The 16,284-nt window shown below is 43.1% G+C and overlaps 2 protein-coding genes and 1 non-coding gene across 3 annotated transcripts; 1 reads left to right on the top strand and 2 right to left on the bottom strand.

Annotated features, from left to right (window-relative positions):
- Window positions 1-3,038: 3,038 nt before the first annotated feature.
- LOC129772162 (U4 spliceosomal RNA) lies at window positions 3,039-3,185 on the top strand. Its single transcript, XR_008742577.1, has one exon. It is a non-coding gene; the product is annotated as a U4 spliceosomal RNA (small nuclear RNA).
- A 4,217-nt stretch (window positions 3,186-7,402) lies between these two features.
- Window positions 7,403-8,920, bottom strand: LOC129765778 (uncharacterized). Its single transcript, XM_055766207.1, has one exon. The coding sequence runs from the start codon at window positions 8,918-8,920 to the stop codon at window positions 7,403-7,405; it is 1,518 nt and encodes a 505-aa protein (XP_055622182.1).
- Window positions 8,921-13,435: 4,515 nt separating this feature from the next.
- On the bottom strand, window positions 13,436-16,043 carry LOC129765777 (uncharacterized). The gene is made up of 3 exons (XM_055766205.1): window positions 15,420-16,043; window positions 14,481-15,182; window positions 13,436-13,636 (listed from the first exon to the last, which is right to left on the bottom strand). The coding sequence occupies exons 1-3, from the start codon at window positions 16,041-16,043 to the stop codon at window positions 13,436-13,438; spliced, it is 1,527 nt and encodes a 508-aa protein (XP_055622180.1).
- Between the last annotated feature and the right edge of the window lie 241 nt (window positions 16,044-16,284).

The following is a 16,284-nucleotide window of genomic DNA, read 5'->3' as shown; positions in this document are numbered from 1 at the left end:
TCATCTTTCGTACCATCAAGCGATACAAGGAGACTGGTTCTTGGAAAATACTTCCCAAGCCTGGTCGTAAACGCACTGTGAGGAGTTCGGAAGCCATCAAACGAGTAAGAGAGCGAGTTCGACGGAATTCTGTTCAGTCTGGACGTAAGATGGCCAAGGAGCTGGGGATATCGCAGTCAACCATGAAGACTATTTTGAAAGATGATCTTCGATTGATTCCATACAAAAAACAACGGGTGCACGGTTTGACTGAAAAGCAGAAGGCTGGAAGAGTCGAATGATGTCGGCAGCTGCTCAAGCGGCACGGTGGTTGTGAAATTCTGTTTTCGGACGAAAAATTGTTCCTGTTACAGGATCACCACAATCAACAAAATGATCGGATATATGCAGCACATCTTTGTGATATTCCTCGGGACAAGCTGGTTGTTCAAAGATTCCAAAATGTTTCCAGGGTGATGGTATGGGGATGTTTCTCCAAAAATTTGAAGGTTCCCTTGCTGTTCATCAAACCTGGTGTTAAAATCAACACTAAAATCTACAATGTTTTGAAGAACCATTTGCTTCCCATTGTCAGAAAACACTACAACTACTTCCAACAAAATTCTGCACCGTCTCATCAGGCAAAAGCTACACAGACACATGCTTGGCAAACTAGGGAGTACCAAAGGATTGACAGTGGACACTTTCAAGCAACGTTTGGAGAAGGTTTGGAATGAAATGCCTAAGGATATCGTGCGTGCCAGCTGTAACGCTTTCCAACAACGATTGCGACTGGTAATTAAAGCAAAGGGAGAAAGATTCGAATTGGACTAATTTAAGAGAAATGTTATAGATGTACTTAAAATGAAATACACTCTAAATTAAAATTCATTCAAGCGTTTCATTTTTGTGACCATTTGCTTTACTGACAGTTATTACCACTCACCCTGTATATAATTTAGTCCGACCTGGAGTGGCAAACAGTGTTTTTAGGGTTAACGGGCAGTGGTAACTATATTGCCACCAATTCTTTCAACTGTTTCGATAGTTCATTTTCTATCAAAGGTAAATATGTGTTCTTCCTCTTGTAAGGAATATGTTCCCTGAAGTTTAATGCATAATGGGATTTGACTCTGGACATAAAGTGGTCAGCTGTTCTGGAACATATCCAGGATACGTTAAAGAGGTCATAAAGGGTGTGTCACATCAAATTGCATCACGGAAAAAACGCTGTAGAAATTTAATTTTTAGGAATTATATCTTCAGCTTTCGCTTATAATCAGATAAGAGTGTATAGATCACGTTGGCCATGCTTCACTGTCAATTTTTCGTAAATTTGGAAAAATGTCGTCGAACGAAAAAGAGCGTCGTGAATTCATCCTGTGCACTCATTTCGAGAATCCGGAGTTGTCACATCGGGACATCGGTAAGATGCTGGGAATCGTCCAATCCACGGTCAGCAGAGTACTAAAACGATACTTCGAGAACCTAACCATCGACCGGAAGGTGAAGAACGGCAAAAATGGATGCTCCGTCAGTGAAAAAGATCACAAGCGCGTAGCTAAGCAGTTTAGACGTGATCCGAGAAGTTCGGTCCGGGATGTCGCCAATAAGCTGAATTTGTCAAGTTCATTCGTCCAGCGGACCAAGCAGCGGGAGGGCCTGCGTACATACAAGGTTCAGAAGGCTCCTAACCGCGACGAAAGGCAAAACATGGTGGGGAAGACGCGAGCCCGGAAGCTGTACACCGAAATGCTGACGAAGCCGCATTGCCTGGTAATGGACGACGAAACCTACGTCAAAGCGGACTTTCGTCAGCTGCCGGGCCTGTTGTTCTTCTCCGCAGAGGACAAATTCAGCGTTCCGGAGGAGATTCGCAAGCAGAAACTATCCAAGTTTGCCAAAAAGTACATGGTGTGGCAAGCGATCTGCTCTAGCGGAAAGCGGAGCGCCCCCTTCGTGATGACCGGCATGGTAAACGGGCAGGTTTACCTTAAGGAGTGCCTACAGAAGCGCTTACTACCACTATTGAAGCAGCACGAGGGCCCGACCATCTTCTGGCCGGATCTCGCTTCGTGCCACTATTCAAAGGACGTGTTGGAGTGGTACGAAGCCAACGGGGTCACCTTCGTGCCAAAGGAAATGAACCCGCCCAACGCGCCGGAGATTCGCCCAATAGAGAAATATTGGGCGATTTTGAAGCAGGCCCTCCGAAAGAACCCAAAAGTTGTCAAATCGGAGGCGGACTTCGAGAAAAAACGGGTTTCTGTTCAAAAAAAAACTACAACCTGACGTTGTACAGAACCTTATGGACGGGGTAAAGAGGAAAGTGCGAGCATACGGGCTTGGGCTCGAAGTATGCATAAAAAGAAAATGCCAAAAGTTGTTTAATAGTTTTTATTTTACTGTCTAAAATTTTCAAAAGGATCGGTCTACTGGGCGAATTTCTACAGCGTTTTTTCCGTGATTTGATGTGACACACCCTTTATAAGCCTGAATGCATTACAAACAGGCTAGTTTTGAGAAATCATGAATGGAAATCCAAATGGCTGGTTTTGGGTAGTTTTGGTTTCTGGAAACTGTGGTCTCTGAACTTTCCGTGGAGCGATTCCGGTAAAACTTCAGAGTGTTGTTTCAAATGAAACTAGTCGTGTTATGTTCGGTTCAGCCGTTTCCGAGAAAACTGAACCGCAAGATTGGTTGTCTGATTAAGAAAAAAGTTGTCTTTCACGTTTTTTTTTTGTTGTAAGTTTTGATTTTTTTCATTGTAACTATTTTATTACTGTTTCAACTCGTAAAGAATCGGCCGGGTGTGAATTAATATGTTTAGTGTATATTAATATCGTTTAGATATGTTTAAAATATGTTTTTTACCATGCTTGGAAACGAAGATGCTGCATGATGCGGCCGGATATTCGGCTCTTTATTAGGAAAAACAAAATTATGAGAAACGGCATGTGAATAGTGCGTTAAATGTGAGAAAGGAATGAACACATTTAAAAAGAAATAAAAAAATTTAGCGAATATTAAGCTTTTCATTTAAAATAAATATCCTATTTAGCTTTGCGCAGTAGCGATGTTGTAACCAATGAGGTTTTACCGTGGTGCGATTATTGCTAGTGGAAAAAAAAATCCTATTTAATAGTGTATCATATTTTCTACAAGCACTTTGAAACTTTTTTTTTTCTTGATAGTGGTTTATATTATAATTAGTAGATTTTTGTAAGTGTATTGAGATAATTCTAATACTGGTCGAGTAAGAATGAGAGTTACATGCAGTCAGCAATCAATTATATTCATTGAAATTGAGAACAAACTTAGAACTTTCTTCAGCGATGACAGTCTGAGAGGGGGTACCCTTACTTCGCCACAAACCGGAATCGTTATGATCGGCGACACATTCACTAATTTGAGGACTCAACAACTGTTAGGCTTGGTGCGTTGGGCTTTTATATATACGAGGTATTTGCGCATGTGGCTGCATCAAAAATGTATTTGGATAAGGACGAGACTGCACAAAAAACACCGAACTTAATTCATATGAGAACATTTTTAAACGCTGGAGAGGTCATTTTAAACTACTTAGAAAAAGATCAAAATTATCTGATTGCAACCTTTTTAGACCCGAGGTTTAGGTCAGACCATTCAGGAGTTTTCGAAACGTGAACAGACAGACAAAGAATCATCAAAATCATCAGACAAAAATGTCTTGAGACGAATCTTCTGCGAATAGCAGCTGTTGGGGTTTCACAGTGTTTACCGGTATCGAAGGGATTTCTTTTCCGTGTTAAACGGCGATCAAGTTCCAGAATGGGTGTAACTTGGGGATTTAGAGGATTATTCGGGATTGTAAAAAGTAAGCCGACGCGGTCGAGTTCTCTATTTCAACTGGCTTTTTTCTGTCCTCAATACTAACTACATTGGCAAATTTGGAATAATTAGGGATTCTCAAAAAGAATCTTCAAAATTCTATAATCGCTTCAACATTCCCGGCCACTTTGGAATAACTGATATTCCAAGAAAATACTAACATGTTTTATTTTTTAAGATTGATTGTAGCTGCATTGTACATATTAATTCAGTTAAGTTCGGTACGCTATCAAAATTCACAGCCTCCGTGGCTTCATACTAATATTGACCTGAAGTAAATGAAGGTTGTTTAGCTGTTGATTGGTGATGGTAAAAGTGCTATTTTTGCTGTAGGTCGCACGACATTCTCCGCCGAAGAAGTTCTCAGAGTCACGATTCGGACGATCCCATCCTTGCCAGGGTGTACCTTTACAATTTTTCCGAGAGGCCATTGAGCTGGTGGTAGGCAATCATCTTTTATGATAACGACTTGCCCAGGTTGAAGAACAGTAGGTGCCTTGTTGGTTTTGACTGCCCGAGTCTGTAGTTGTTGGAGATACTCAGGGTACCAACGGGACCAAATTCGCTGTAGGTGCTTCTGGGTCTGCTGCCAGTGGTCAAGGCGATTTTCTGGAATATTTTTGAGGAACGCTTCTGGAATAGCTTGAAGGCTGGAGCCTACCAGGAAATGTCCGGGCGTTAATGCTTCTAGGTCCGACGGATCTGATGATAAAACTGTCAGTGCCCTCGAATTTAGGCACATTTCAATCTGTGCAAGCAGAGTTAGCATGTTCTCATAAGTGATGCTAACCTTTCCGATTTCCTTCAGCATGTGTTTTGGCTGATTTGACGGCGGCTTCCCAAAGGCCGCCAAAATGCGATGCGCGAGGAGGTATAAACTTCCAGCGTATTTCATTATTTAGTGCTCCCGTGGCCGAGTGGTTAGCGTCATAACTAACATGCCGGGTGTTCGGGTTCGATTCCCGTTCTGGTCGGGGGAATTTTTCGTCAAAGAAATTTCCTCCGACTTGCACTGTGATCACGCGTATTCTAGAGCTTGCCATTCAGAATGCATTCAAGGCGTGTTATTTGGCATAGAAATCTCAACTAAGTACTAATAAAAATGACGCAAGTAATACTACGTTGAGACGGCGAAGTTCCTCTAGGAACGTTAGTGCCATTGAAGAAGAAGAAGAAGTATTTCATTATTAGCACACCAATTAAACAATTCGTTTCGGTCAGCTTGATTAAGTTTCAGCATTTTGTATACACGATTAAGTGCATTTGATGCACCTTTGAAGACTGTAGCATCATCAGAATTGATCTCTGTCACCTTTCCTCGGCGTGCCACGAAGCGACGTAGTGCAGCCAAGAACGCAGATGTTGAGAGATCACTTACTAGTTCCATGTGAACTGCACGTGTTGAAAAACACACAAAAATCGCCACGTACACCTTTGTTGGACCTCGTTTGCGAATTGGCGATTTTATAAAAAATGGACCGCAGTAGTCCACGCCACAAATTGAAAAAGGACGCGTGGGAGTAACACGTGATGTTGGCAAGTCAGCAATGCTCTGTTGTATCAGGATTGGCTTGTTACGAAAGCATACATGACACTGGTGGTAAATGCGTCTCACGAGATTTCTTCCGCCAATTATCCAGTATTTTTGACGTAAACTAGATAGCATCAGTTGTGGACCTGCATGCAACAACATTTTGTGGAAATATGATACTAATAGTATGGCCAATGGATGCTTCGCAGACAATACTATAGGGTGTTTGATAGAATCAGATATATCTGCATTGTTCAAACGGCCTCCAACACGGATGATTCCATAAACATCGAGGTACGGTGTTAACCATTTCAAAACACTGGACTTAGGAACGAATTCTCCATTGACAAGCCTTTCTTGTTCACGAAGGAAATTTTCACGTTGTGCTATGCGACAAAGAATTCGATCAGCTATTTGCAGCTCTGAAGACATAAGTGGTTCTAAGTTCTGTACAATAATCTGTGTACGCAGATGAGTGTATATTTCAGGAGTGGTGCGGTGGGAAGTGGTGCGAGCTCGTAATATTTCAATGTATCGTATGGTTCCCGGAATAAATCGCCACAGAAAACGACTGCAACAGAAACCACCGCTTATAAAATGTGTAGTAGGCTATAAATATTGTGGCGCGGTATTGTATTTCAAAACAAGAATTAACCGGGCAAACGTATCGCCCCAGGCAAACGTAACGCCCCGGGCAGACGTATACCGTCCGACGCTCGCTAGAGCTCGGTCGGACATTGCTAAAGGATCGTATCCTATGTTTCAAACTAACCGGGCAATCAGTGGATCCCAGGTTTGCGTGCGAGACACCGCCGCTTCCGACGGCGGGTCGGCGGTGGACTCGGATTGCGTCATCTTGGCGGCATGGGCCGCCTCGATTCCTTATCCTCGCCAAATGGGGACTTCGTCCCCATTACATTGTCCTCAGAATAAATTTCGAAAAACGAGAACAAGAGAATAAATTTATAATAGAAATGTGAGGCACATGATGTTTTTCCCGCGCCAAATATTTCTAGCCTACTACACTTTTTCTAAGCGGTTGTTTCTGTTGCAGTTGTTTACTGTGGCGATTTATTCCGGTCACCGTATCGTATCCAATACGCAATCGCTCGTCGAAGCCGTGGGTAACTGGAGAACCGCGTGAAAATTCGTTCGCTTAAATCAATTTCAGTCGTTGACATGGCTACTAATGAAACCTTTTTTCCTTCTTTGATTGTTTCTGCTAAATCTTCTTCTGGTAATGCCCCGATAGGCCATAATTCCGCTGGTTGGGAAAGCCATGGTGGTCCATTCCACCATCTTGTACGATTAATAATTTCATTTGGGTTTAATCCTCTAGAGATGTCGTCGGCCGGGTTTTCAATACCTACTATGTGTCTCCAATCGTTGATATTTGTAGCAGCTTGAATTTTTGAAACACGGTTAGCTATAAAGGTTTTCCATCGGCTGGGTGGTGATCGAAGCCATTGTAGCACCGTTGTAGAATCGGACCAAAAATAAACAGGTGGGGATATTTTCACTGCATTCATCACCTTCTCATAAAGATGTGTGGATAGTAAAGCTGCGCATAATTCCAGTATGGCTTGATGAAATAGGAGAAACTCGAGACTTTGATACTAGCAGCTTTACGGAAATCTGGGTTGTCGATTTAGCTCGGACATAACAGCATGTGCCGTAGGCCTTCTCGGATGCATCAGAAAAAAAATGGAATTCAATGCTTACTGCATCGAAAAGTGACACGAAACGTGGTACTCTAACTTGACTCAGTAGATCAATCATTGTATGGAATTGCTTCCATTCGATTTGTAGTTTGGTTGGTAGAGGATCATCCCATGTTTGATCTGTAGTTGTTTTAAGCGACCATATACGCTGCATAAACAATTTAGCTCTCAACACTACCGGCCCGATGAGGCCCATAGGATCAAATATCTGTGCTACATAGGATAACACCTTGCGTTTGGTTAGAATGGCAGCTGGCAGTGGCAGCTGCACCTTGAAATGAAAATAGTCCGTTTTGGGTACCTACGCGAGACCCAAAGTGCTGACAGATTGATCATCGTGTAAATTATATAATTCTTGTATTGCTAAATCTTCGGGTGGAATATTTTGCATCACCTCCACTGAATTTGATGCCCACTTCTTCAATTGGAACCCTGCAGATTCCAGAGTCGTTGAAATGTCGTTCATCAACTGGATGCTGGACTGGACATCTCTAGCTCCAGTTAGTAGATCGTCCACATAAAAGTCTTCTGCGATGGATTGATTCGCTTCTCTTGCTGCTTCTTGTAGTGTTTTAATGGCTAGGTAGGGGGCGGACGCTGTCCCGTATGTCACCGTCTGGAGTTCGTAAGTAGCGATTGGATTGGATGGATTCGAACGCCAGAGTACTCGCTGGAAGGGTTGGTCTTCTGGATGCACTAAAATTTGCCTAAACATTTTTTGTATATCCGCAACCAAAGCTATAGGATGCATGCGAAACCGCATCACAATGGACAATAGATCTTGTTGAAGGGCTGGACCGACCATGAGGGCATCGTTTAGAGAGTACCCAGACATCGTCTTGCATGATGCGTCGAAGACCACCCTTGTCTTTGTGGTGTTGCTGGATAATTTAAATACAGGATGGTGAGGCAGATAGCAATGATTTCCAGCGTAATCGACAGGTTGAATTATTTGCTTCATATGACCGACGGTTTCGTATTCCTCCATGAATTGGACATAATCTATCTTCAGCTTGACATCTCGTTCCATTCGACGTTCGAGGCTAAGGAATCGACGTTCAGCTACGGATCTGGATTCACCGAGGATTATCTCGGGGTTGACCTTTCTTGGAAGACGCACTACATATCGGCCAGAGGAATCACGTGTAGTAGTATTGGCGTAAAACTCTTCACAATATTTTTCCGCGGTAGAATAATTTGAGTCTGTTCGGATGGCTTCCAATTCCCAAAATTTTTGGAGAACATTCTCCAGACGCTCGTCCATTGTGGAGACATGATAACATGTTTGGAAAACAGATGGAAATTTTGATGTGGGTCCACATATAGTCCAGCCAAATGGCGTCTCCACTGCCTGTGGCAAGTCTTGCCCTAGATGAATTTTATTACCGGTGTGTAACTCCCAGTATGCTTCACCGCCGATAATGATATCTACTCTGCCTGGTACATTGAATTTAGGATCAGCGAATTCTATCGCTGGAAGTTGCCACGATGAAGTTTGAACGGGAACAGTGGGTAAATCTGCAGTTGGCTGCTGTATTATCAGGAACTCCAGTTTAGTACAAAAACGATTTATTCTCGATCGAACAGTTGCGGTTAAAGTGCGTTTCAATTTCTTCAGCGACTGTCCTATTCCAGCGATGCTTACATCAACTTTAGTTTGTGGGTTCGTGAGACGGTTAGCAAGATTGCGAGAAATGAAGTTCGACATTGAGCCTGAGTCTAACAGTGCCCTCGCTTGGAATACATTGCCGTGATCATCAACGATTTCTAAAGCGACGGTTTCTAATAATATTGTGTTTGTACTCGATTGGACTGACATGCTGATTTTTGATGTTGACGGTTCTTGATATCCCACATTCGACAATGAGTATATATTTGGATCTTCTCTTGAGTCTGATGATACAGCTGGAGTGACAGAATTTATCACAACCTTTGTTGATTCATGCAGCATTGTGTGATGTCGATCTCGACAAATGCGGCATGTGAACTTCGATTCGCAATTCCTGGCATTATGGCCGGTTCGAAAACAGTTCCAGCATAACCTTTTTTGGGTAACCAGCTCTCTTCGCTGTGTAATCGACATTTTCGAAAACGTTGGACACAGAAACAAGAAGTGTCTTTCGGAACATAAAGGGTGTGTCACATCAAATTGCATCATGGAAAAAACGCTGTAGAAATTTAATATTTAGGAATTATATCTTCAGCTTTCGCTTTCAAATCAGATAAGAGTGTATAGATCACGTTGGCCATGCTTCACTGTCAATTTTTCGTAAATTTGGAAAAATGTCGTCGAACGAAAAAGAGCGTCGTGAATTAATTCTGTGCACTCATTTCGAGAATCCGGAGTTGTCACATCGGGACATCGGTAAGATGCTGGGAATCGTCCAATCCACGGTCAGCAGAGTACTAAAACGATACTTCGAGAACCTAACCATCGACCGGAAGGTGAAGAACGGCAAAAATGGATGCTCCGTCAGTGAAAAAGATCACAAGCGCGTAGTTAAGCAGTTTAGACGTGATCCGAGAAGTTCGGTCCGGGATGTCGCCAATAAGCTGAATTTGTCAAGTTCATTCATCCAGCGGACCAAGCAGCGGGAGGGCCTGCGTACATACAAGGTTCAGAAGGCTCCTAACCGCGACGAAAGGCAAAACATGGTGGGGAAGACGCGAGCCCGGAAGCTGTACACCGAAATGCTGACGAAGCCGCATTGCCTGGTAATGGACGACGAAACCTACGTCAAAGCGGACTTTCGTCAGCTGCCGGGCCTGTTGTTCTTCTCCGCAGAGGACAAATTCAGCGTTCCGGAGGAGATTCGCATACAGAAACTATCCAAGTTTGCCAAAAAGTACATGGTGTGGCAAGCGATCTGCTCTTGTCGAAAGCGGAGCGCCCCCTTCGTGATGACCGGCACGGTAAACGGACAGGTTTACCTTAAGGAGTGCCTACAGAAGCGCTTACTACCACTATTGAAGCAGCACGAGAGCCCGACCATCTTCTGGCCGGATCTCGCTTCGTGCCACTATTCAAAGGACGTGTTGGAGTGGTACGAAGCCAACGGGGTCACCTTCGTGCCAAAGGAAATGAACCCGCCCAACGCGCCGGAGCTTCGCCCAATAGAGAAATATTGGGCGATTATGAAGCAGGCCCTCTGGAAGAACCCAAAAGTTGTCAAATCGGAGGCGGACTTCAAGAGAAAATGGATTTCTGTTCAAAAAAAACTACAACCTGACGTTGTACAGAACCTTATGGACGGGGTAAAGAGGAAGGTACGAGCATACGGGCTTGGGCTCGAAGTATGAAAAATGGAAAATGCCAAAAGTTGTTTAATAGTTTTTATTTTAGTGTCTAAAATTTTCAAAAGGATCGGTCTACTGGGCGAATTTCTACAGCGTTTTTTCCGTGATGCAATTTGATGTGACACACCCTTTACAACGCAAGATGGAATATTATATTTCCCGGACGTGGATGCGTTGGCAGCGAATTTGGATGGGAAAAATCTACTGCCGGCCACTTTTGCCTGAACCGGTTGTGATCGTTGAACAAGATCTGATGCGACGGTTTTCAGAATGCGAACTCGTTGATATAAAAACTCTATTAATTCTTCATACTTAACGTCTTCTTGTGAGCTTGTTTTTTCTTCCCAGGCACGTAAACTTGTTGGATCGAGTTTGTAAGATAAGATGTTCACGAGGGGAGTATCCCAGCAATCGACCGGCTCATCGAGTTTGGCTAAGGCTTTCACATATCGTTGAAACTCATCGATGAGTTCATGTAATTCTTGAGCATTTTCTTTCTTCAATGGGATTAAATCATAGAGCGAACGAAACAGTTGTTTTTTCAGGAATCTGCGGTTTTCATAGCGCTTTAATTACGCGTCCCAGACGGAGAGGTACTTCTCGCCTTCGATATCAATGCTTTCGAATGGTTTACGCGCTTCACCTTCAAGTGATAGAAGAAGATATTGAAGTTTGGCAATTGGAGGAATATCACTATTAGAATGCACCATCGATGAATACGTGTCACGAAACGACAACCATTTTGAAAATTCTCCATCGAACTTAGGCAGATTGATTTTGGGTAACCTCAAATGAAAAATTGATGATGACGTGTGGGTATTGTTGTTCACAGATGTATCGAGATTACTTTGGTTTGCATTTACGGCCTGTTTTGCCAAAAGGAAACCTTTCGCTACACAATAACGCGCTTCGAATTCAGCACGCTCTTCAAGGTGTGTGTCAAACAGCTCTGGATCATCTAGCCTTTCAATTTTCCCTTGGACTTCTAGGAATTCGTTGTATGCTCTGTTCAGTGACTCTAATCGAACGGGTAACTGGTATTCGTCGCGTACATGATCATAATGTACCATAAAACTTTCTACGGAATCGCGATGGACGTATAGCGCTCTTCGGTTCATAACTAACTGCGCTAATTCCTTCTCTACTTTTTTATCCGTCATTTTGCACTAACTCTCACGTATTTCGTTGTTTTCCAATGCGAATGGATTCAAGGATTCTTCCAGAAGAACACGTAGATGCAATTCGTTTTCACAAATAAACTTGATAGTCGTCGGATCAATTCAGGACTCACGAAGGAATGTAATGGCGTCACTTTGTTCACGGCTTGGATTGCCGATTTTACGTATAGGATACGATTTCACTCGCAATTTCTGGAAACTTGACTGGGAGTGTCCTTCGATCCGGTTCGAAGGACCAATGTTGGGGTTTCACAGTGTTTACCGGTATCGAAGGGATTTCTTTTCCGTGTTAAACGGCGATCAAGTTCCAGAATGGGTGTAACTTGGGGATTTAGAGGATTATTCGGGATTGTAAAAAGTAAGCCGACGCGGTCGAGTTCTCTATTTCAACTGGCTTTATTCTGTCCTCAATACTAACTACATTGGCAAATTTGGACAAATTAGGGATGCTCAAAAAGAATCTTCAAAATTCTATAATCGCTTCAATAGCAGCTTATCGCCGTCTTTAACACCTGTTAAGCGAAACGAAAGCGATGAAGCTGAATAAAACGTTAATGATATGAGTTGATAATAATTTAATTTTAATAACAATTTTGACATGTCAGTAATCACACCTTTTTTTTTTTAATCACGTGTGAATGATGTTTGTATGCTATTCTGTTATAATTTATCTAATGATAATAACAAGTTTTTTTTTCAAATATCCGGTATCCGGCCTGATTTTTTTTTTAATAAAAAAAAAATATAGTTTATTTATTAGCAGTATTTACATCACAGATTTTTTTTACATGATTAGTTATTTAAACTCAAATAGAATTCCAGTTCGTTGACATCAATTTCATGATTATTATGAATATAATTTGTGTATTTGATAAAAAGCGTTAAAATTTCATTTTTTTTGTTCTGGTGCTACGTTGCCTAGTACCGGCCGCATGAGTTCATCAAACGTTAGTCTCTGCCACCCGTTAAGTGCTGTTGTGAGCTTTTGTTGCATGCGCCTCCATGCTTCCATTACTCTGGGACACTCAGAAAATTTATGCTTTATCGTCTCGATTTGCGTCCGGCAGTGCTGACAATATGGGTCGTTAGCTCTCCCGATGATGTTCATTAATCTTCGATTTTCTGTTTTCTCATTCACTAGAAGATAAAGGTGACTACGCTGGCTCGACGTTAGACTTTTTGTAGAGATATTACTCCAGATTCGTTTCCAATTGAAACCCGGTTGGTTTCGTTCAACTCTTGGCCGCTCAGTCTGTTCCAAATAATAATCGTGTATTTGATCGCTTGTGGGATTTTGTGTTATATGGTGCGGCAACAAAGGTATTTGTTGATACAGAATTTTCAGACACGGAAATTCGACAGAAGGAGTGTGATTTAGAAGCAGAGAGGATTGGTAAAATGGAATAGAATCCATCTCTTTCAGGTGACGATTAATAAGTAGCACTTTACTTTTTATCGCCGGTAGTTGCAGCTCAAGTCCGCCTTGCTCCCTCTTCCGCGCAAGTTGCTGCATTGGAATCCGTGCTGGTAAGCCACGATACAGGAATCTTCCCATCATCGCAGTCAGTTTAGCAGTGTGTATGTTTTGTGGTGGTATTATGGATGCAACGTACCACGCTTTCGATGTAATAAATGTATTCAACAGTATTACCTTCTGTTGCAGGTTCAAGGATCGCATACTATGCAACCACATAATTTGCGCGATTCTGGACAATAATTTGTCCCAGTTAAGCTTTGCCATCGAACGCACTGAGTTGGTAAAGATAATACCCAGTACCTTCACATTTTCCACCGTCTGCAGCCCTGGTATCGTCATTGGCTCTCCATTAATAACCCCGACGTCGATAGCCACAGTTTTTTTACCGGTTAAGTTTTGCCCCGGCCACAAGCTCGAATTCGCCGAACACCCCAAAAATACGATTGATCGTTGTTGTTGATGTTATAATCGCCGTAATATCATCGGCGTACGCAACGCAAATATCTCCACCACATATGCGCTCCAACCGTGTAAGTAGTGGATGTAGGTAAATCACGAACAGGAGCATCGACAACGGATCTCCCTGTCGAACAGACCGTTCTATCCGAATCGGTTGTGACAGGCGCCCATTCAATAGTAGCCGTGACGAAGAGGAATCTTCTACCCTAGAGATCCAGCTGACGAAGCTCGGATTTATCCCCAGAGAAAGTAGGGTTCGATGCAAGAACTCGTGAGAGACCCGATCGAAAGCATGGTCCAAGTCGAAAGAGATCATCTTTCCCTTCTGTTTATTCGCAATTAGTGATCCCCGATAATCGTTCGATTAATCGATTAATCGAATACTTCCTACAGAAATCGATTATTAATCGAACGAATACTGCACAATCAATAATCGAAGCGAACGAATAATTTACGTCGATTAATCGATTCAAACTCAGAGAGAAAAAAACGTACGGCCGCTGCAGTTTTATCCTGAAAACAAATCAGTATCTTTGACGCTCCCCTAAGTTCGTAAACGAAGCTCAATGCCGTCAACGTGAATTGAGCTTCGTTTACGACTTTAGGAATGAGTAAAAGATAATAATTGATTTTCAGGCGGAATGAACACTTTTTTGATTCCATATGGCTTTCTAGCAAATGAGAAATATTAATCTAACTAATTATTTCTCTCAGTGTGACGATTAATCGATTAATCGATTATTTGGGCCGATTAATCGTATCGAATAACAAACTACTGAAAACTATTCGATTAGCTGATGAACGATTAATTTCAAAAATCGGGGATCACTATTCGCAATCAAGTGGGCCATCCGATTTTTCAGCGAGAGAGAAGCTTCAAAAATTGACCGATCGGCGTTTGCACCTTTCTGCGCATCACTCAGCACATGGTGAGTTCGGATTAACATCTCTAGACGGAATTTCATTACTCTACTCAGAATTCGGTAGTCTACGTTGAGAAGGCTAATTGGTCGGTACACTCGTGCTGTGCCATCGCCACTTCTCTTTTTCACCAGCACGATAATGCCATCGGTGAACCCTACGGGGAGTTCTTCTGTTCTCGCTTCATTGATTATGCAATAAAGTTCTCTGTATATGACGTCAAACGTTCGTTGGTAGAACTCTATCGGCAGCCCATCGGCACCCGGCGATTTACGCTTCTGCGAGGTTCGGATGGCGTGTTCGATCTCACTGATTGTGATCTCGTCCATCATTGCTTCATTAGTCTCATCGTTCTCGGTTACTACTCTCTCGCACTCGAAATTTTCTTCTGGAGCTTGCCTTGCCTCTCCCATCGCATACAGGTCCGCCAGATACTGAACCATATGTCGTTCGATTTCGGCGGATCCTCGGATGTGTTCTCCTCGCTCATTCTGCAGCTCTGTTCCAACTGACCTTTTCCGTCGTCTATCACCTAGTTGGAAAGTGGACAGATTTTCCCCCGCTACGAGCGTCTCGTTGATACGAATAAAATTTTGCGCGAACTTCCGCTGCAGCGATAGCATTTGTGCTTTAACGCGATTGATTGTCACCAGCATCGCGGGAAATTGATAGTATCCATCATAAGCCGTTCGTAATTGTGCATAGAGTCTTTGATATTCGGCGTTGAAAATACTAAATATTTCCCTCGACTTCCACCGAAAAAAAGATTTAATTTTTGGTTTTGCGAATAATAACCACCATGTTATCCAGTTGGGAAAGTTTCTCCGTTGTCGGGTCCAAAATTGCCACCGGATTTGAAATTCTCGTATATTTTCATTAGTGAGAAGATGGGGGCGCATGGACCAGAACCCGCGTCTTTGTTCGCGCCCGAGATTAGGAAGACAAATTCGTGCTGTTAGCGCTTTATGGTCTGTGAAAGAACATACGTGTGTTGCGGCGTTGCGAATATGCTCGCATAGCCCTGTGCTCACATATATCCGGTCGAGCCTGGATGCCGCATTGTGTGTAATGTAGGTAGATGCTTGGGTCGTAGGGTACAGCTTCACCCACAAGTCATGAAGCTGCAGTTGCTGTATGGTGGCTTGCAGTGCCGGACTCGAATTAACACTCGTTGAGTCGCTGGTACGCAGTACACAGTTAAAGTCCCCAGCGAGAATAACGTGTGGTGTGGTGTGACGGAGATAGAATGCAAGTGTATCGTTGAAAAAACGTTCTCTCTCGGCACGTAAAGCTGTACCAGAAGGTGCGTAGACATTGCAGAGAGTTGTGTTCTGTACTCGGAGGGCGATGAGACGGCCATCCAGGCTCTTTTCGACGTCCGAGAATGGGATATGATCCTTTAGCGCTATTGCCGTGCCACGTCTTGCGTGATCTACGTTGCAGACGACGTTAAAATTCGGGAGGGACAGTTGCTCATTTTCTACCTCCTGAAGGAACACGATATCAAGTTCCAGCGTTCGTACAAAAGTCCGAAGAGCGGCTATCTTCGTTGCGTTCGTTATCGTGTTTATATTGATAGAGGCAATATTATAAGTTGAGAATTCAGCCATTAGGACAGTGACTTATCTCCTTCGCGCTTGTCGTCTGCATCCTCCACTCGATGCTTCTTGCCTGGTGGGCGATCGCGTAGCTGTCTCTTAGAACGAGTTGAGCCCACCGAGGAATCCGTATCGTTTCCATCGGACTTGCTGCTGGCAGTTTTGCGAACCACTTCACTGTTAGCAGGGGGTATTTGACCTGCTGTATCGGTCAACGACCCACAGCCCGATGTTTTGGTCGAACCCGAGGTGG

This window comes from Toxorhynchites rutilus, chromosome 2 (assembly GCF_029784135.1).
Source record: "Toxorhynchites rutilus septentrionalis strain SRP chromosome 2, ASM2978413v1, whole genome shotgun sequence".
Lineage (NCBI taxonomy): Eukaryota > Metazoa > Arthropoda > Insecta > Diptera > Culicidae > Toxorhynchites > Toxorhynchites rutilus.
Note: the sequence above shows the minus strand (reverse complement) of the source record. Positions and strands in the feature narration are given on the sequence as shown.